At 38.9% G+C, this 20,705-nt stretch overlaps 2 protein-coding genes across 6 annotated transcripts in view; both read right to left on the reverse strand.

Moving 5' to 3' along the window:
• Positions 1–18,010, reverse strand: part of LOC106061077 (uncharacterized) — a 34,327-nt gene extending 16,317 nt beyond the window's left edge. The window contains exons 1-8 of one of the 5 annotated variants that reach the window (XM_056043616.1): positions 17,886–18,010; positions 14,375–14,557; positions 14,091–14,112; positions 10,354–10,434; positions 7,509–7,639; positions 7,184–7,286; positions 2,476–2,591; positions 1,844–1,919 (exon numbers count right to left, since the gene is read on the reverse strand). In XM_056043616.1, coding sequence (XP_055899591.1) covers positions 1,844–1,919; positions 2,476–2,591; positions 7,184–7,286; positions 7,509–7,639; positions 10,354–10,434; positions 14,091–14,112; positions 14,375–14,445 — 600 coding nt within the window. In that variant the 5' untranslated portion in view covers positions 14,446–14,557; positions 17,886–18,010. Of the gene's footprint in view, positions 1–1,843; positions 1,920–2,475; positions 2,592–7,183; positions 7,287–7,508; positions 7,640–10,353; positions 10,435–14,090; positions 14,113–14,374; positions 14,558–17,750 lie in introns of those variants that run through there. The other 4 variants (XM_056043614.1, XM_056043615.1, XM_056043617.1 and 1 more) reach the window with 4 other exon arrangements.
• The window catches only part of LOC106069518 (serine/threonine-protein kinase 38-like), a 234,674-nt gene that overhangs the window by 132,401 nt on the left and 81,568 nt on the right, over positions 1–20,705 (reverse strand). The gene's annotated exons all lie outside the window — the stretch shown is intronic.

The raw sequence follows: 20,705 nt of genomic DNA on the forward strand, positions 1-20,705 counted from the left end.
GAACAGGACCTAACAGGCGGCTTGAATAAATAGGACCTAACAGGCGGCTTGAATGAACAGGACCTAACAGGCGGCTTGAATGAACAGGACCTAACAGGCGGCTTGAATGAACAGGACCTAACAGGCGACTTGAATGAACAGGACCTAACAGGCGGCTTGAATAAACAGGACCTAACAGGCGGCTTGAATGAACAGGACCTAACAAGCGGCTTGAATGAACAGGACCTAACAAGCGGCTTGAATGAACAGGACCTAACAAGCGGCTTGAATGAACAGGACCTAACAGGCGGCTTGAATGAACAGGACCTAACAAGCGGCTTGAATGAACAGGACCTAACAGGCGGCTTGAATGAACAGGACCTAACAAGCGGCTTGAATGAACAGGACCTAACAGGCGGCTTGAATGAACAGGACCTAACAGGCGGCTTGAATGAACAGGACCTAACAGGCGGCTTGAATGAACAGGACCTAACAGGCGGCTATACCCGAAGATGTAGAGCTTGTTCAAGAGAAATATTCTAGTACTCTAGCCAAATTTAAATTATTATTTTTTTTTTACTTTGAAAAACGGTAACGGTCAAACTAAGTTTGTCCAATGTGGCCAACGGGCTAGTCATTCTTTTCTCAGTGATGTACAGCAACTGTTAAATTTTTATGAAAATACTTATAGCCGTTTTCGAGACCCGTGTCCAGCCAGGTTTGAGGTTTGGCTCGGAATGAGTGCCACTTGAACAGAAGGATCGTACAAAAAGTGCAACACTCTCAACAGGACATGCACCAAGATGAACAACATTCTTTGTATTTCCTTTATTACAATACCTCTATCCAAGTCGTAACTTTCTGTAAAGAAATACTTAAAACATAAAATAATCGCAATATAAATTGTCGAAAGGATGAAATGTTTTATTAAAAAGGTATTTACACAAATGTTTTTCTTCTGCAGACGTGACAATGAATTATTGTATCAGACATCACAGATATACCAATGCAGCCTTCTTTTAATGAGCGTTTGAAAACTTTTAATTGGATTGCATATTTAAAAGAAGGTTCGGGTTTACCGAAGACAAAAAAAAGTAAGACTTGAACCAATGTTGATCACAGTACAGGCGACTTTGAAATCGAATATAAAGGGTGGTCGAGGGGCCAAGTGCGCTTGGCTTGGCTTGGCTACCTAGAAGGGGGCTCGAGGTTCGACACCCGACTCGGGCAGAGTTGTTTACTGAGCGCCTAAAGGCAGCACGGAAAACCAACTCCTCCCCCCACTGGTCCACAAATGAGATTGGACCAAAAGCGCTCTGAGCATGCTATAAGCATGAAAGTACCGCTATATAAAAGCTATAATAATAAATAAAAAAAAAACAACTCTTTTAGTTTCTGAGATATAAGCGTGACAGACGGACAGACGAACAAAAAACATAAAGCTAATAGCAGATTTTCCCTAGGGGGAGTGCGCTAAAAATGTCTTTTTTTTTCTGTATTAAATTACTGTCTAAATGCCGATGTATCTGTTCCTATTGAAGTCTGTCTACGAAACTGAAGTTAAATCCATCACTTGATCTCAGGACTGGATTTACACTTGATAAGGCCATAAGCGATTTGAGATTTGGGGCCCCTTTTAAACTCCATTCCTCCCCCTGCTACGCCCATGTTGTTGATATCATCAGAGAAATGGTTTGAAGGTGAGGGAAGAACTAGTGCCTACAAGGAAATCTCAGCACTGCCTTCTAGTAGTGGCCAGAGAAACAAGGGAGATTACACACGCATTGAAAGAAGGATTATTGGGAATGAACGAGCCTAGATCTGTAGAATTTATTACTCGTCGTCGAGTGCTCTATTGACTGACCTTGAACAAGTGCCCGCCATCTTTGCCTGAGGAGGTCTCCACTTGTTGAGGATCAAAACTTGTGTACAGATCACACCTTCAACAGAAGAAAGTGTCAGAATGGAAAGTATGAAGAGAATGACTTTCAAGATGATACAGTCAATCAAACCCGGAACCAGATCACAGAGTGTACAAATGTAGAGACAGAAATGAAGGACCTTATTTGATGGCGGTCAGTAAGTGGCAAGACATTTCTTAATTAGACTTGTGTCACATTTGTAGTAGTCTAGAAAATACAATATATTCCATTATACATAAGGGAGAGAAAGAGAAAGAAAGAGAGAAAGAGAGAGAGAGAGAGAGAGTAAGAGAGAGAGAAAGAGAGAGAGAGAGAAAGAAAGAGATAGAGAAAGAAAGAGAGAGAGAGAAAGAAAGAGAGAGAGAAAGAGAGAGAAAAAGAGAGAGAGAAAGAGAGACAGAGAGAAAGAGAAAGAAAAAGAGAGAGAGAGAGAAAGAGAGAGAGAGAGAGAAATTGATAGACAGAATGAGGAAGAGTGACAAAGACAGAAATTGAGAGAGAAAGTGAAAGAGTGAGAGAGGAAGACTGAGATAGACGCATGCACATTTTAGTTGACATCTCTACTACAACTAACCAAAGAATTAGATTATAGAACTCGTAGAGCTGTATCCGTCCGCGTTCGTCCAACTTGTCCTTCATGTGTTTGACTCTGTGCAGTAGTTTCAGTGGAGAAATGACACGTCCGCAGAACTATTTGGAGAAAACATGGAGAGAGAAAGAGACACAATAAAGGTGTTGACTTTGAGAGAAATTAACGAGTCTGACAATGTATTGATACATCCATACTTGGATTTAATCATTTCCGCCCCTCCTTCCAAGCACTGGCGGATCCAGAACTTTGGAGTGGGGGGGGCGATTTTTTTCCAAACCCTAACCCTAACGCCCAGTAAACCCTAACCCTATGCATAAACGTGCGTACAGCATATATATATATATATATATATTCGATATATGAGAATAAAATAAGACTGTTTCTCAATCTTCGGTGAAAAAAAAACAGAAAAAAAAAAGTCTTTCTCTTGCAAGCTTGGGGGTCTGGGAGAGCGCTGTAAGCTTCTTCAGTGGGGTTCGGGGCGAAGCCCCGACTCCCAAAAACGTTTTCTTGCATTTTTCTCTGCAGAAACGCATTTTTCTGACATCTACATCTCATTATTTATCAGTGGGGTTCGGGGCGAAGCCCCGACGCCAAACGCGTTTTCTTGCATTTTTCACTGCAGAAACGCATTCTTCTGACATCTACAGCTCATTATTTATCAGTGGGGTTCGGGGCGAAGCACCGACGCCAAAAGCGTTTTCTTGCATTTTTCACTGCAGAAACGCATTCTTCTGACATCTACAGCTCATTATTTATCAGTGGGGTTCGGGGCGAAGCACCGACGCCAAAAGCGTTTTCTTGCATTTTTTCACTGCAGAAACGCATTCTTCTGACATCTACAGTTCATTATTTATCAGTGGGGTCGGGGCGAAGCCCAGACGCCAAAAGCGTTTTCTTGCATTTTTTACGGCTGAAATGAATTCTCCTGACATCTACAGCTCATTACTTATTAGTGGTGTTCGGGGCGAAGCTCCGACGCCAAAAGCGTTTTCTTGCATTTCTCACTGCAGAAACGCATTCTCCTGACATCTACAGCTCATTATTTATCAGTGGGATTCGGGGCGAAGCCCCAACGCCAAAAGTGTTTTCTTGCATTTTTCTCTGCAGAAACGCATTTTTCTGACATCTACAGCTCATTATTTATCATTGGGGTTCGGGGCGAAGCCCCGACGCCAAAAGCGTTTTCTTGCATTTTTCACTGCAGAAACGCATTCTTCTGACATCTACAGCTCATTATTTATCAGTGGGGTCGGGGCTTCGCCAAAAGCGTTTTCTTGCATTTTTCACGGCTGAAACGCATTCTGCTGACATCTACAGCTCATTATTTATCAGTGGGGTCGGGGCTTCGCCAAAAGCGTTTTCTTGCATTTTTAACGGCTGAAACGCATTCTCCTGACATCTACAGCTTATTATTCATCAGTGAGGTTCGGGGCGAAGCCTCGACGCTAAAAACGTTTTCTGGCATTCTTCACTGCAGTAACGCATTCTCCTGACCTACAGCTCATTATTCATTCTATTATAAAGTGCCTTTTGAATAATGAGAAAAATATTCTACTATGAATTTATAGTCCCTTAATACATTGCAAATACAACCGATTTGTTCTTTGAAAAGATAAGATACCCCACATATTTAGATTAAGGTTTTGAGGATCACCGCCGAAAAAAAAAATTCGATTAATAATATTCAATAAAATTCTAGTATAAATTGTGAGTTATAGTCCTAAATTTATTTAACTAGAAAAATATGAGATAGAGTAAAGGTTGGAAAAAGTCGACTAGGAAAAGATTATCTGGCTTTTGAACTCATCTCAACCGTGACTGTTATATTGAAAAATTTCGTTTGAATTATAACTTTTCCAAAGCAAAGTCTTTCTTAAAATAGTTATGATAAATTCATGTCAAATTACACAAACTCTGTCTGGAAAGGGGAAGGGCGGTAAAATGAAAACGATTAATTCTCGCTCCTTTTTATAATTTGTGCTATTGGTTGCATTTTGCATTTTGACTCCTGGGCGACTCGATATAAGAATATACTTTATAGCATATATAAATTATATTAGTGACAGATTTGTTTAATTTTGTAATTTCTTACTATAATACAAAAAGAAAAAGTATTGATTTGTCCGATGGGGGGAAGGGGATTGCAAGTATCGCAATTCCACCTGTTTATATTATATAGATATTCGACTAATTTTGTTCACATACTATGATTTCTCCATAAAAGTAGGACCGCCCCCCCCCCCCACTCAAAGGGTTTAGATGGGAAGGGCAGTGGAGGTATTCGCTCTTCCCCTTCCAATCGGCCAACAGGTGAACGAAATTATATAAAGACTGGTTAAACTACCAATAACAAGTTTTAATCATATAGATATTTAATTGATTCTGTTAACTCCTAACCCAAGCTGTGATTTCTACAAATAAATAGGACCGCCCCCCACTCGAAAGTTTATGGTGAGGGGGGGGCGGATTGATGCCATCGCCCCCCTCCCGACCCTACCAAATCGGCCAAAATACTAGAAGGGGGGGGGGGCGAAATAATCTAAAAATAGGTTGAAATATAAATAATTAGTATATATTATTAATATAAGTAATAAATTCGCATACAAATTGTGTGAATTCTATACTATAATTCGTCCGCCCCCCCCCCCTTCGGGGGGGGGGGGGGTCGGCCGAGTGGGGGGGGCGATCGCCCCTACCGCCCCCCCCCCTGGATCCGCCAGTGCTTCCAAGTCAGTTGGTGGCAGGAATCTTTTTGATTATACTCTCTATAGTGTATTAATGCGTCTGCGCGAGAACAAATTGACACAAGTAATTAATAGATAGTGTTTTGTTTACAGAAATAGTTTGAACTATTTGAATGAAATGTACCATGACAACGTTTAATTATTCCACCCATCTAAACATTTATCTGTATATTTATGGTTTGCAGCCTTCTTTTAATTCGTCCATTCATTCATTCACTCAGGGCAGGCCTTAGGCATAGGCAAACTAGGCAGCTGCCTAGGGCCTCCAATCGGTGGGGGCCTCCCATAGGACTAAACAAATTTTTTAGAGACAAAAAAATTGCGAAACTTGGATCCAGTTTCAAACGTAGCAGATCTCTATGACTGGTCTACTAGCAGATCTCTATGACTGGTCTACTAGCAGATCTCTATGACTGGTCTACTAGCAGATCTCTATGACTCGTCTACTAGCAGATCTCTATGACTGGACTACTAGCAGATCTCTATGACTGGTCTACTAGCAGATCTCTATGACTGGTCTACTAGCAGATCTCTATGACTCGTCTACTAGCAGATCTCTATGACTCGTCTACTAACTTAAGCCATTCGTCTCTCTACTGTGATTCAAGATGCCATACCGAACGCTACAGAAATCGCACTATAGGATTTTGTTGTTGTTGAATTAGATCTAGATTGCATTAAGGTTTTAATTCATTGCTTAATTTTATGTTTCGGTCTTTTTATTGTTCTATTTCATTAGGGCCACCTAATTCACGTCGCCTGGGGACTCCAATGACATTTCTTTCCTATTTAAGTTTTAAGCTGTACACTGACCTTACTTCTTCACTAAACGCCATTTTAGGACAACTTTTCAAGGTAGTGTACTATGGTCAGCATGGGCGTAGCCGGATGGGGAGGGGTTCAACCTTAATGACTGATTTTTTTGCTTTAACTTAGTTAATTTTAGGAGAGATTTTAATACTAAACCATCACTTGCCGCAGCGCAGCAAAGGAGGTTTTGAGTTTAAAACCGCCTACCTGGAATTTCGCAGTTAAACCCCCTCTTTTATAAAACAAAACAAAACAAAAATAACGTAAACCACAATTCCCAAATTCCAACTCCGAAATTTACGATAAAACCTCCTCTTCAATATAAGACTATCCATACATCATTGACCAGTGACCAAAGGGGTTTAGTGTTTAACTCCTCCCCTCTAGCGCGGTTTGCAGCTAAAAAATACCTCTTCAATACAAAAAAAGCAAGTTACACACTAAAATGCTATGAGGGTAGCCAAGGGGGTTTTGAGTTTAAATCCCTTTTCAGTGGGGCTGTCGCTAAAAATACTTCTTCAATATAAAAAAAAACAAATTAAGCACTCAAAATGCTATGAGCGTAGCCAAAGGGGTTTTGAGTTTACCCCCCCCCCCTTTTTTTTCAGCGGGGTTCGAAGCTAAAAAAATACCTCTTCAATATAAAAAAAGCAAATTACACACTCAAAATAATAATAATAATAATAATAATAATAATAATAATAATAATAATCTTTATTGTCCATAAGGAAATTTGTCTTACAATTTGTGCATTACACCAAACAAAAAACATTATAACTATAAGAAACCAAAGTGTACATTCACACCAGACTCACTCATAATTTACATGTGACAAAGTTTATACCAGATTGTTCTTATTTAATGATTTGATTGCCAGGGGAACAAAAGAGTGTTTGTGTCTGTTTGTCTTTGCCATCGGTGTCTTGTATCTCTTTTGTGATGGTAAAATCACAAAGTCCTGACACAAAGGGTGATTCTTTATTTCTAGGATCTTGTTAGCTTTTTTATAGATGTTTGTCCTGAAAAAAAAATCCCGGCTACGCCCATGATGGTCAGTAAAATGACCAATCACTTTTACTTCTATGAATCAGTTGTAGTCAACAGTGAAAGAAAAAGGGAGCCTATACTTTTACCTTCAACGTCCTGATCAAGACATTTTTATGGAGTAGCATCCCCTTCATGTCTCCGTGTTCGTACGTCATGTAGGCCACTCGTACCTTGTAGACGTCATCAAAACTGTTTCCAGAAATAGAAGACAAGTTGTGGGAAGCATCCATTATTTCTAATACTAGACATATCTAGACATAGAGATTTGTACTAGAAGACCCAATGATTTGTCTACTAGTGTCCAATATAGGATAATGTATAGCTCTGAACCCTCTATACACATACACATGCGGCCTAGGCAGTCACGTTAGTACAATGATATTCTCCAATATTCTATTTCAAACAACTCACTTTAAAACTTTGTGCTCCAGCATGACCAATGTCCGTTGTATCACTCGGACGTTCCATTGCGCTGTGTGCATATTGTATGTTCGATGTAGTACTGTGTGCAATGAGGCCTGCTCCAAGACTCGATGAAATGTCTACAAAAAGACAAATTCATTCTATAGACATTACTAGACAATAACGTTACTTTTTGATGTTGTTGTGGAATCCTTAAACCTAGACATTTTTGTCTAGAAACAAATAAAATGAAAGCACTGAAGGTGTGTGGAGGGTGTGAAAGACTTTCATTCTTATGACCTAATCCAATATCTGGACATACTAAGTGTTGTTTTTTGTTGAGATCACCTTCAGTTTTACAGTCTTGACTTCTCTGAATATTGACCTGACTTCTCTGAATATTGATCTGACTTCTCTGAATATTTATCTGAATTCCCTGAATATTGACTTGACTTCTCTGAATATTTATCTGAATTCCCTGAATATTGACTTCTCTGAATATTTATCTGAATTCCCTGAATGTTGACCTGACTTCTCTGAATATTTACCTGACTAGGTGTGTTTTGGTCTGCTTACTTTTGCTAGTAGACATTTTCTCACTTTGTAGTCACTATTACTACATATCAACCATTTTTAAAAAACTTATTAGGGTTTTTATTTAATGTAATGTATGAGTAAAACTGGCACAGGGCCCACCTACAAGTTTCTCATAGTTACAAATACATTTTAGTTCGCAACTCGTGCCGTTTAAAAAAATATTCATTATCGGATAAGTCCGAGATAAGAATTTGTTTCCATTTTCCAGTCTAGGTCTAATATATATAGGTCTGTGTGCAGCACAAACTAGTCTAGAAGCTGAACATGTCTTAAGAACAAGCATGCAAGTCTACACTAAATGAATATTAAACTCTGTTGAAACTCATGACAAGCCATCCTGAGATTGTCATTTATTCCTGGAGGTAATTCTAATTCTAATAATAATCTTGATGAAATGTGTCTAGACCAGTGGTTCCCAAACTTTTTTCTCTCGTAGACCCCTTGCCTTGTTTTCTGGTTTTCGGTAGACCCCCTGTTTAACTTGCAAATTTTTTTCAAATTCATCAACATTGTTTTACAACTAATTTCTATCTGTAGTAAGTTGAAAAGTGAAAAAGTAATTTAAAGCTACATATTCAATTATAGAGATCTATCTTTTTTTTTATTGATAAAATTCAAATTGAAACCAATTAAAATAAAAATTAATATGTACTGCTGGAATCACCAAACAAACTGGGAATGTCTTTTAGCAGGTTTATCATCCGTTGCTACAGATGTTATGTTTCAAATAGGAATTTGTTGTTCTATGAAGTAGTGCTTCAAACATTAAATATTAATTAATTAATAAAGTTTTCGCAAAGAGCAGTTTCTGGCGTATTTCTTGATCTTTCAAGATATATATTGAGTCCGCAAACATGTTATCACTAACAGGAGAAGGGGCAAAGCCAGTAAGCGTCAAGCATGAAGGGCTCATTAGCCTTGGCTGGCTACCCACCTAGCCGAAGTAAAACTGAATTCAAAACTCTCCTGCCTTGCAACTATATTCAAACATGGGAAAGGTTTTGTGGGTCAATTCTGAGTAAAAATAAGGAGACGGCGACCCTAATGCAGTTTGCAACACACATCACTACACCCTGTCATGGCCTATGACACCGCAGATCCCAAACTGTATATATGTCGTTTGCAAATAATAATAAGCTTTTAATATTTTATAACTCATGCCACCGACGTGTCCTTGAACTGTAGTGTTGCTTAAAGCAATTCTTTTAATAATATCAGGTGTAGGTTTGTGTAAAACAGTGTTTACTACTACAACGGCGAGTAAAATCAATGTTTTACCTTTAATGTTTTACGTGTTTTGTCATAAAAAAGTGAAGTTTCCCTTTCAGACCTTGTGATGGTGTTAAGATTATATGTTTCTGTGGCCAACGGTTAACGAGCATGGTGTCTTGTGGGCAGCACAACGACCAACCGCCTTTACTTTTCCTAACATAAGTCAGGTACCCATTAGAGTTGGGTGGACCCAGGGGAGCCTTAAAAATCATGAAATTAAAAATTCACAGAGATTCGAATCCAGGAGCCCAGGTTCGGTAGTCAAGCGCCTATTTTGCTATAAGTAAACAGATAGTGTAAGACACCCACAAACCATCATCTTTCTATATGATGTCGAAGAGATTTTGTGGGTCTATTCTGAACTTTATCTTTGAATTTGAATGTTCGAAAGTTTTTCTAATTTTTTTTTATCAGGGTGACATTGTCTCAGTTGATTCTCAAGCGTAATTAGTTTCATATCGTCATAAAAAGGCAATGGCATGTTTGATAAGGAAAGAATGAACAATTTTAAATAATCAACGCTATACAGTTTACATTTCTTTTTGCTAAACATTACTTACATGTAGACAAAATTAAGTTATTTAAATAATTATTGAAATTAAATACACAACAATTTTTCGTTTGAATAGCAGGATAAATATTTAAAGGATTAACTTATGCACACATTATATGTTAGTGTGAAGAATTAAATTAATATGTAAATATTAAAGTCACAACGTGCTTAAAATACTTAAATGAAATCTATTATCGTAGACCCCCGTGGACATCTCATAGACCCCCAATTTGTTTTTTCACTTTCGTAGACCCCTTGGAAGTCTTCGTAGACCCCTGGGGGTCTATATAGACCACTTTGGGAATCACTGGTCTAGACATTGTGCATTACACTTAATACAATATAAGAGCAAACTAGAAAGTACTAAGACGAAAGTGAATGAGACAGCGAAACAAAGAGACAAAAAAGAGACACAAAGAGACCGATACAAACCTTGACAGACATTCCTGTGTTGTCACAATAAGTCGTGCGTACATCTTGCGGCAAATAACGACGGAACAAATCCGATGGAAACTTGAAGAGACAAGAAAAAAAAACAACATCTGTCCATAAACGTGACAAGCATAAAGTGTAACTAATGAACGTAAAGTAGGTAGTGTGAGCTTATTGAACGTCAAGTAGGTAGTGTGTGAGCTTATTGAACGTCAAGTAGGTAGTGTGAGCTTATTGAACGTCAAGTAGGTAGTGTGTGAGCTTATTGAACGTCAAGTAGGTAGTGTGAGCTTATTGAACGTCAAGTAGGTAGTGTGAGCTTATTGAACGTCAAGTAGGTAGTGTGAGCTTATTGAACGTCAAGTAGGTAGTGTGTGAGCTTATTGAACGTCAAGTAGGTAGTGTGAGCTTATTGAACGTCAAGTAGGTAGTGTGTGAGCTTATTGAACGTCAAGTAGGTAGTGTGAGCTTATTGAACGTCAAGTAGGTAGTGTGTGAGCTTATTGAACGTCAAGTAGGTAGTGTGAGCTTATTGAACGTCAAGTAGGTAGTGTGTGAGCTTATTGAACGTCAAGTAGGTAGTGTGAGCTTATTGAACGTCAAGTAGGTAGTGTGAGCTTATTGAACGTCAAGTAGGTAGTGTGTGAGCTTATTGAACGTCAAGTAGGTAGTGTGAGCTTATTGAACGTCAAGTAGGTAGTGTGTGAGCTTATTGAACGTCAAGTAGGTAGTGTGAGCTTATTGAACGTCAAGTAGGTAGTGTGTGAGCTTATTGAACGTCAAGTAGGTAGTGTGAGCTTATTGAACGTCAAGTAGGTAGTGTGAGCTTATTGAACGTCAAGTAGGTAGTGTGAGCTTATTGAACGTCAAGTAGGTAGTGTGTGAGCTTATTGAACGTCAAGTAGGTAGTGTGAGCTTATTGAACGTCAAGTAGGTAGTGTGTGAGCTTATTGAACGTCAAGTAGGTAGTGTGAGCTTATTGAACGTCAAGTAGGTAGTGTGTGAGCTTATTGAACGTCAAGTAGGTAGTGTGAGCTTATTGAACGTCAAGTAGGTAGTGTGTGAGCTTATTGAACGTCAAGTAGGTAGTGTGAGCTTATTGAACGTCAAGTAGGTAGTGTGAGCTTATTGAACGTCAAGTAGGTAGTGTGTGAGCTTATTGAACGTCAAGTAGGTAGTGTGAGCTTATTGAACGTCAAGTAGGTAGTGTGTGAGCTTATTGAACGTCAAGTAGGTAGTGTGAGCTTATTGAACGTCACGTAGGTAGTGTGAGCTTATTGAACGTCAAGTAGGTAGTGTGAGCTAATTGAACGTCAAGTAGGTAGTGTGTGAGCTTATTGAACGTCAAGTAGGTAGTGTGAGCTTATTGAACGTCAAGTAGGTAGTGTGTGAGCTTATTGAACGTCAAGTAGGTAGTGTGAGCTTATTGAACGTCAAGTAGGTAGTGTGTGAGCTTATTGAACGTCAAGTAGGTAGTGTGAGCTTATTGAACGTCAAGTAGGTAGTGTGTGAGCTTATTGAACGTCAAGTAGGTAGTGTGAGCTTATTGAACGTCAAGTAGGTAGTGTGACCTTATTGAACGTCAAGTAGGTAGTGTGTGAGCTTATTGAACGTCAAGTAGGTAGTGTGTGAGCTTATTGAACGTCAAGTAGGTAGTGTGTGAGCTTATTGAACGTCAAGTAGGTAGTGTGTGAGCTTATTGAACGTCAAGTAGGTAGTGTGAGCTTATTGAACGTCAAGTAGGTAGTGTGTGAGCTTATTGAACGTCAAGTAGGTAGTGTGTGAGCTTATTGAACGTCAAGTAGGTAGTGTGAGCTTATTGAACGTCAAGTAGGTAGTGTGTGAGCTTATTGAACGTCAAGTAGGTAGTGTGTGAGCTTATTGAACGTCAAGTAGGTAGTGTGAGCTTATTGAACTCTGAGTTACTTAAGTATCTATGAGTTTTTTGTTTGGTGTAATGCACAAATTGTAAGACAAATTTCCGTTCGGACAATAATAATAATAATTAATAATAATTGTATTTATAAAGCGCTGTTAACAAACAAAATGTAGGCTCAAGGCGCTGTAATAACATTACAAACACGAGAGCTAAAATGACAGTTAATCTAAAAAAGTTTTAAACAGATAGGTCTAATTAATGTTCTTCTTAAAGGTGGTGTAGCATGTTGTCTGTCTGAGATCAATGGGGAGTGAGTTCCAAACCTTTGGTCCGTGAACTGAAAAAGCCCGCAGATCGTAGCTTTTGAGGGAGAAACGTGGCACTACTAAAAGCGTTGAGTCCATTGAGTGCAGGGCTCTCTGGGGGACATATGGAGTAATCAGTTCGCTAAGGTACAAGGGCATCTCGTTGTTATATATACACTGATGACAAAGTGTGGCGACCTTGTAATCGATTCTCGCTTTCACGGGAAGCCAATGGAGCGTGCGCAAGAGCGTAGTAGCAGAATCTTGTCTAGTTTTTTTTTAAGGACTATTCGAGCGGCGTTGTTCTGTATACGTTGCAGCTTGGCTATTTTGTCATCAGGTATACCTGCTAGCACGGCGTTACAGTAGTCAAGGCGGGAGAGTATGAATGCCACAGTTAGCGTTTTTGTTGACTCCGTTGTTAAATATGGTCGGATCTGGCCTAATCTACGCAGTTGCAGATAAAGACCCTTGCAGAGCTGACTTATGTGTGGGTCGAAAGATAGTGTTGAGTCGAAGAAAACTCCAAGATTCCGCATTACATGGACAAAAGGAACATGGCAGTTCGTGACAAAGAGAGAATCTGTGCTTTCAACTTTTGAGACATTGTTCCTAGTGCCAATCTTAATTATTTCTGTCTTGTCTTCGTTCATCTTGAGTTTATTTTCAACCATCCAATCGCTCACCCTTGCAACGGTACCAATAAAGATTATTATTATTATTATTATTGTACAATTCTTTAACATGTCTATGCCCTTGTGAGACGTTGGCTCGGACATCCTTTACTTTGCTGAGGTGTCAGTTCCAACGGACGTCTAGACTAACTGACAGAGAGCTCAGGACTACAGATAGCAATGGAAGATTTGTACACATAATGACGCTAACAACTTTTAGAAACACAATACAAGAGTTTATTAAGCTAGAACAGAGAGATTCAGAAAACAACAACACACTCTATCAATGTAGTGAAGACATTTTCACGAAGTTACACAAACACATACACACGTATGAATGCTATGAACATAAGTAGGCGGAGAGACAAGAGCAGACAACTTGGAGTTGATGGAATGGGTCAATACGACTATATATATACACATAGTCGTATCTCATAGAGAGCAAAAGGACTGACGGGGCCTTGGAAAAGTGAATCAAAAGAAAGCTGCTCTATTAGATATTGGCTTGTATGCTCACAATTATGGCCTGGCTTAGAGTAGATCCCAATAGTTCAACTAGAGATTCATCTATTTTCTTCTATATATATTTTAAAAAATGCTTTTAGTGTTGAGACTTCAAGCTAACCATTGAACCGATGTGTCAACGTTTCTCTCAGCCAGCAGTAACTCAAACAGCCAATAGAGAGCTGACGCGTTGGAAGAGAAGACACTTCTAGTACAAAGACAGAAAAACAAATCAATTTTTTTACGACAACCAAGCAAATTTGGTTTGTATATTTGTTTTTGTTTGTTTTTATTTTGTGTATGTTTTTTTTACTTTCTTTTCGGTCTGTTTGTTTATTTTTGGTTTGTTAAATATTTTTGTTTTGTTTTACTTACTCCTAAGGATCGACTCAAACATCTGAAACAAAAATACAAAAAAGTTTTTGTAGAAAGAATTCAATCAAAAAGAAAGTGAACTAACATAGTAAACACATGAAATCTTATTGGTTAGGTGTACAACTATGAGACGCGTTCCCTACCAGACTGAAGATACGAGCTTTGTTTCAAACATTAAAGCAAAATATATGTGTGTGTCAGAGAGAGAGAGACAGAGAGAGATATATATATATCCTATTATTTGAAAGCCTGTCCAGAATGAACCCATGTCAACTTGAACTTACCCCAGCTCATCCCAAGTTAAAAAGTTGTTGCTGTGGGGATAATGGATGTGAAATGTTGACAACTCTGACATTCTAGAGCTTCATGGTCTCAATTTGGCATCTTTCTTGGTTTCTAACTGTAGATGTCCAACATGTTCCATTGATGTCTTGCCCATTACATGTTTGACTCCTCGGATTTCTTCCCTGAAAATAAGTCAACATAAACTCTTAACAGGGGCGGGGGGGGGGGGGTACGTTAAAGAAATTCGTTTGTGTTTCTAAGCCCATCATGCTATACGTCTTAGAGTCATAGTAGGGAAAAGTTAAAAATAAACCAAAAGAAAAAGACGGAAAGACAGAGTGGAAGAGAAATGAAAAAGAAATGGAGTCGAGGCTAAAGAGTGACATGAGAAGAAAGAAATAAAGGAAGAGGAGGGTGAGAAGGAGATGGAGTGACAGAGAGAAAAATTGAAAAGAAAGGAAATCATAGACAGACAGTTACTTAAAGAATTAGATCTTGGTTTGATCCGCCTAGACTTATATAAGGGATCATGAACAGGTCAGAAGAAGTGTAGGTGTCTGTGTGGGTTGTCTGTGTGGGTTGTCTGTGTGGGTTGTCTGTGTCTGTGTGGGTTGTCTGTGTCTGTGTGGGTTGTCTGTGTGGGTTGTCTGTGTCTGTGTGGGTTGTCTGTGTGGGTTGTCTGGTCAGGAAGTTGTCCAGGAAAGTGTGGTCGTTCCTCCAGGGGAAGACATTCCTGTTGGTTTGTGTTGAACTGCAGACAACTAAAAGATAGAGAGCGGCACTGACTTGTGAACCTGTGTTAGTGGCGAGATAGTGAACCTGTGCTAGTGGCGAGATAGTGAGCCTGTGCTAGTGGCGAGATAGTGAACCTGTGTTAGTGGCGAGATAGTGAACCTGTGTTAGTGGCGAGATAGTGAACCTGTGTTAGTGGCGAGATAGTGAACCTGTGTTAGTGGCGAGATAGTGAACCTGTGTTAGTGGCGAGATAGTGAACCTGTGCTAGTGGCGAGATAGTGAACCTGTGCTAGTGGCGAGATAGTGAACCTGTGTTAGTGGCGAGATAGTGAACCTGTGCTAGTGGCGAGATAGTGAACCTGTGTTAGTGGCGAGATAGTGAACCTGTGTTAGTGGCGAGATAGTGAACCTGTGTTAGTGGCGAGATAGTGAACATGTGTTAGTGGCGAGATAGTGAACCTGTGTTAGTGGCGAGATAGTGAACCTGTGCTAGTGGCGAGATAGTGAACCTGTGCTAGTGGCGAGATAGTGAACCTGTGATAGTGGTGAAATAGTGAACCTGTGTTAGTGGCGAGATAGTGAACCTGTGTTAGTGGCGAGATAGTGAACCTGTGTTAGTGGTGAGATAGTGAACCTATGTTAGTGGCGAGATAGTGAACCTGTGTTAGTGGCGAGATAGTGAACCTGTGCTAGTGGCGAGATAGTGAACCTGTGCTAGTGGCGAGATAGTGAACCTGTGCTAGTGGTGAAATAGTGAACCTGTGTTAGTGGCGAGATAGTGAACCTGTGTTAGTGGTGAGATAGTGAGCCTGTGTTAGTGGCGAGATAGTGAACCTGTGTTAGTGGCGAGATAGTGAACCTGTGCTAGTGGCGAGATAGTGAACCTGTGTTAGTGGCGAGATAGTGAACCTGTGCTAGTGGCGAGATAGTGAATCTGTGCTAGTGGCGAGATAGTGAACCTGTGTTAGTGGCGTGATAGTGAACCTGTGTTAGTGGCGAGATAGTGAACCTGTGCTAGTGGCGAGATAGTGAACCTGTGTTAGTGGCGAGATAGTGAACCTGTGCTAGTGGCGAGATAGTGAACCTGTGTTAGTGGCGAGATAGTGAACCTGTGCTAGTGGCGAGATAGTGAATCTGTGCTAGTGGCGAGATAGTGAACCTGTGTTAGTGGCGTGATAGTGAACCTGTGTTAGTGGCGAGATAGTGAACCTGTGCTAGTGGCGAGATAGTGAACCTGTGTTAGTGGCGAGATAGTGAACCTGTGCTAGTGGCGAGATAGTGAACCTGTGTTAGTGGCGAGATAGTGAACCTGTGCTAGTGGCGAGATAGTGAAGACAATAGCGCACCAGTAAATCCTGTTGAGTTTGAAGACCTTATAATCAAGACTGACATTTGATCCCCTGTGATAAACATCTTTCTTCTTGACCCATTGTTGATTTGCCTCCTTTCAATATGTCTTTTTATCTGTATCCGTCTATGTGTGTCTGTTTATGTATGTCTGTTTATCTGTGTCTGTTTATGTTGTCTCTTTATGTATTTATGTTTGTCTGTTTATGTTTGTCTGTTTATGTTTATCTGCTTATATTTTATCTGTTTATGTTTGTCTGTTTATGTATTTATGTTTGTCTGTTTATGTTTGTCTGTTTATGTATTTATGTTTGTGTGTTTATGTATTTATGTTTGTCTGTTTATGTTTATCTGCTTATGTATTTATGTTTGTTTATGTATTTATGTTTGTCTGTTTATGTATTTATGTTTGTCTGTTTATGTATTTATGTTTGTCTGTTTATGTATTTATGTTTGTCTGTTTATGTTTATCTGCTTATATTTTGTCTGTTTATGTTTGTCTGTTTATGTTTGTCTATTTATGTTTGTCCGTTTATATTTGTCTGTTTATGTGAGTTTATGTTTGTATTTTTATGTTTTTCTGTTTATGTATGTTTTATGTTTGTCTATTTATATTTTTCTGTTTATATATGTTTATAAGTTTATATTTGTTTGTATATGTTTGTCTGTTTATATTTGTCTGTTTATGTATGTTTGTTTATGCTTGTCTGTTTATGAGTTGTCAAAAATCAATATTGAACTGATGAGAAGTGACCATTATGTACTTGAGTCAATAACAGAACATGTAACATACAACCATATCTATCATAACAGTCACAACATGTAACCTACAACCATATCTATCCTAACAGTCACAACATGTAACATACAACCATATCTATCCTAACAGTCACAACATGTAACATACAACCATATCTATCCTAACAGTCACAACATGTAACATACAACCATATCTATCCTAACAGTCACAACATGTAACATACAACCATATCTATCCTAACAGTCACAACATGTAACATACAACCATATCTATCCTAACAGTCACAACATGTAACATACAACCATATCTATCCTAACAGTCACAACATGTAACATACAACCATATCTATCCTAACAGTCACAACATGTAACATACAACCATATCTATCCTAACAGTCACAACATTATCAAATGAAATGCAACAAGAGATCAACCTCAACATTCTCATGTCAACGTGATCTCAATGTTGTTTATTATGGCGACCATTTCTAACTTCTCATAATAACACCTTATTAAAAAGACATTCGTTCTTACCTTAAGTAATAGCCCCACTAAGAGCAATACAAGGGCAGTACGACAAGGTCCTGTGGCTTTTGATGGTATTTTGTTGTGACTACACATATATACATATGAATTAGAACTACAGAGTAAAGTAATCTACTTTCTCACCTATCTTTAAAGGTTTATACCGGCTTACCCCCCTCTCATTGCTTTGTGTTTAGAGGCTTATCTCCACTTGACAGACGGGACAAAAGCAACAAAGCCAATTCTTACCTGAGACCAGGTACTAGTGAAAGTTTATGACACTAATATCGATCTGTGCTTGGAAACTCAATATCGAACTGCACGTCTGACAGTGAAACATTTTTTTGTGTGTTTGGTCCTTTAGAAAAACTTAGACGAACAAAATGGAATTGTTCTCGCCTAGTTCTAACAGTTCTATGTTGTAAGCGTGTCCAATACTGGATGTTCTTAGTACATTTAACTGGCAGTCTCAACGATATTTCTAAACATTAAAATAAAAACCTTCATAAAATCCAAAATGTTGCTGGTAAAGTCATTGGTAACAAACAAACTCCATTTGGGCACCTGTTTGTATGTAATGTAAGAATGTAAGAAAACTAAAGAGATTATTAACAAAAAAAAAAAGCTTCTGTGTAAAGATTTTTAGATTTCACCATTACAAAGGATGTACAAGACACAAAGTACAAGACACCGAGTACAAGACACCGAGTACAAGACACCGATTACAAGACACCGAGTACAAGACACCAACAGGGCCGGATTTAAGTAAGTGGGGACCCGGGGTAAGAGGCCCCTAAAATTTTTCGAAAGCTTTGATTAAAAACTCATTGTTTAATAATAATACTTCGATCTAAAAGCTTGCCTTATTTTAAAAGAAAGAAAAAAGAGTATTTGCAAATTTTATATCATTTTCCTTCTTTTAAAAACTATATTTAATTTGCATATTTTGGTTAAAAAAATAATTTTGAGTTAATGGAGGGGTAGGCCCTGGGTTTGACGCACTGTTGTAAATCCGAAGCTGCATTTCTCTTACAATCTGACTACAAGCGGACACTACGGCAGTGTGGTGCCAGTACGATTTCATGGATAAACTATTCCAAGACAAATGTTTAAAAAATAAATCAAAACGTGAAAGTTTCTGACCCGTCGATATTTTTTTTTATAATGTGGAGGCCCCTTTCTTGTGGATCCCAAGGCCCCCGCCTGCCCTCCCTCCCGTACCCTGCACACAGACACAAAAAACTCATTTGTTCCCCTGGCAATCCAATCATTTCAACTCTCTGGTATTTCAACATTTCACATGGAACTTTTAAGTTGAACTGCTGTGTTTCGATTTCTTGGGTCATAATGTTTTGTGTCATGCCCAAACTGTAAGACACATTTTCTAATGGATAATAACGATTATTATTATTATATTATTATAATTAAATTATTAAACCTCCTTCATACACTATGTGTGTCAATAATGTCCATTAGTACATGAGACAATATAAACTTGAGACAGTACTCGAGGCTTTTATATGTATACAGGACTCTAGGCATTGATCTCCATAGAAGATGTTATGGCTGGGTTGAATTAAAACATATTGATGTGAAAACTGGGTTGAAATAAAACATCTATAGTCTGATACTCTTTATTCCATTTATTTCCTTTTAAACATAAAACAATGACGTCATAGAGTTGTACTATTCTTTGACTTAATACCACTGGAACTGGAAGACACAAAACATCACCAGGTTAAAAACATTTTTGAAGCAAACAGTGTGGGTTCAAACCGTCACCTTCACTTAAGCCTAAGACTGTTGAACCCTTGGAGCACCACACAAGATCTGTTGACCGTCTTTCTCCATTCCTCTCTTTCTCTTGCCTTTGAAAGAATCTCTTACAGTGACATTTTTTTAATGTTGTCTTCTCATCGCTTTTTTCGTCTGCATCATCTCGTCTTTTCCTGGTACTGTTCCCTGAAGGAAGGTCTTTGCGATGCCTGTGTATCTGTCTGGCCAAATGTTTGTACACGTTCTATCTCCCACACCCAATCTCGGTTCAAGTTGCAATGTTACACAATTATTTCTTTGACCTGACAACACAAGAATTTAAAAAAATAAAGCAGAAAGTAGTATGTGTCTGTGTGTGTGTGTTGTTTTGTTGTCTGTGTTTTTGGTGTGTGTTGTGTTTTGTGTAGTGTTGTTGTGTGTGTGTAGTTGTGTCGTTGTGTTGTGTGAGTGTGTGTGTGTTGTTGTTGTTGTTGTGTGTTTTGTTGTGTTGTGTGAGTTGTTGTGTGTGTGTGTAATGTGTGTTGTTTGTGTTCTGTGTGTGTTCTGTATGTGTATGTTGTGTGTGCTGTTGTTGTGTTGTGTGTGTTTGTGTTGTGTTGTCTGCGTGTTTGTTGTAGAGTGTGTGTTGTGTGTGTGTTTTGTGTGTTGTGTATGTTGTGTTGTGTGTGTTTGTGTTGTGTGTGGGTTGTTGTTGTTTTTTGTGTGTGTGTTGTGTGTGTGTGTGCTTTTGTTGTGTTGTGGGTTGTGGTATTTGTGTGTTGTGTGTGGGTTGTGTTGTGTGTGTGTGTCTTTGTGTTGTGTTGTGTGTGTGTGTCTTTGTGTTATGTTGTGTTGTGGGTTGTGGTGTTTGTGTGTTGTGTGTGTGTGTGTCTTTGTGTTATGTTGTGTTGTGGGTTGTGGTGTTTGTGTGTTGTGTTGTGTGTGTGTCTTTGTGTTATGTTGTGTTGTGGGTTGTGGTGTTTGTGTGTTGTGTTGTGTGTGTGTGTCTTTGTGTTATATTGTGTTGTGTGTGTGTCTTTGTGTTATATTGTGTTGTGTGTGTGTCTTTGTGTTATGTTGTGTTGTAGGTTGTGGTGTTTGTGTGTTGTGTTGTGGGTTGTGGTGTTTGTGTGTTGTGTTGTGTTGTGTGTGTGTGGTGTTTGTGTGTTGTGTTGTGTTGTGTGTGTGTGGTGTTTGTGTGTTGTGTTG

This window comes from Biomphalaria glabrata, chromosome 10 (genome assembly GCF_947242115.1).
Source record: "Biomphalaria glabrata chromosome 10, xgBioGlab47.1, whole genome shotgun sequence".
Classification (NCBI taxonomy): Eukaryota; Metazoa; Mollusca; class Gastropoda; family Planorbidae; genus Biomphalaria; species Biomphalaria glabrata.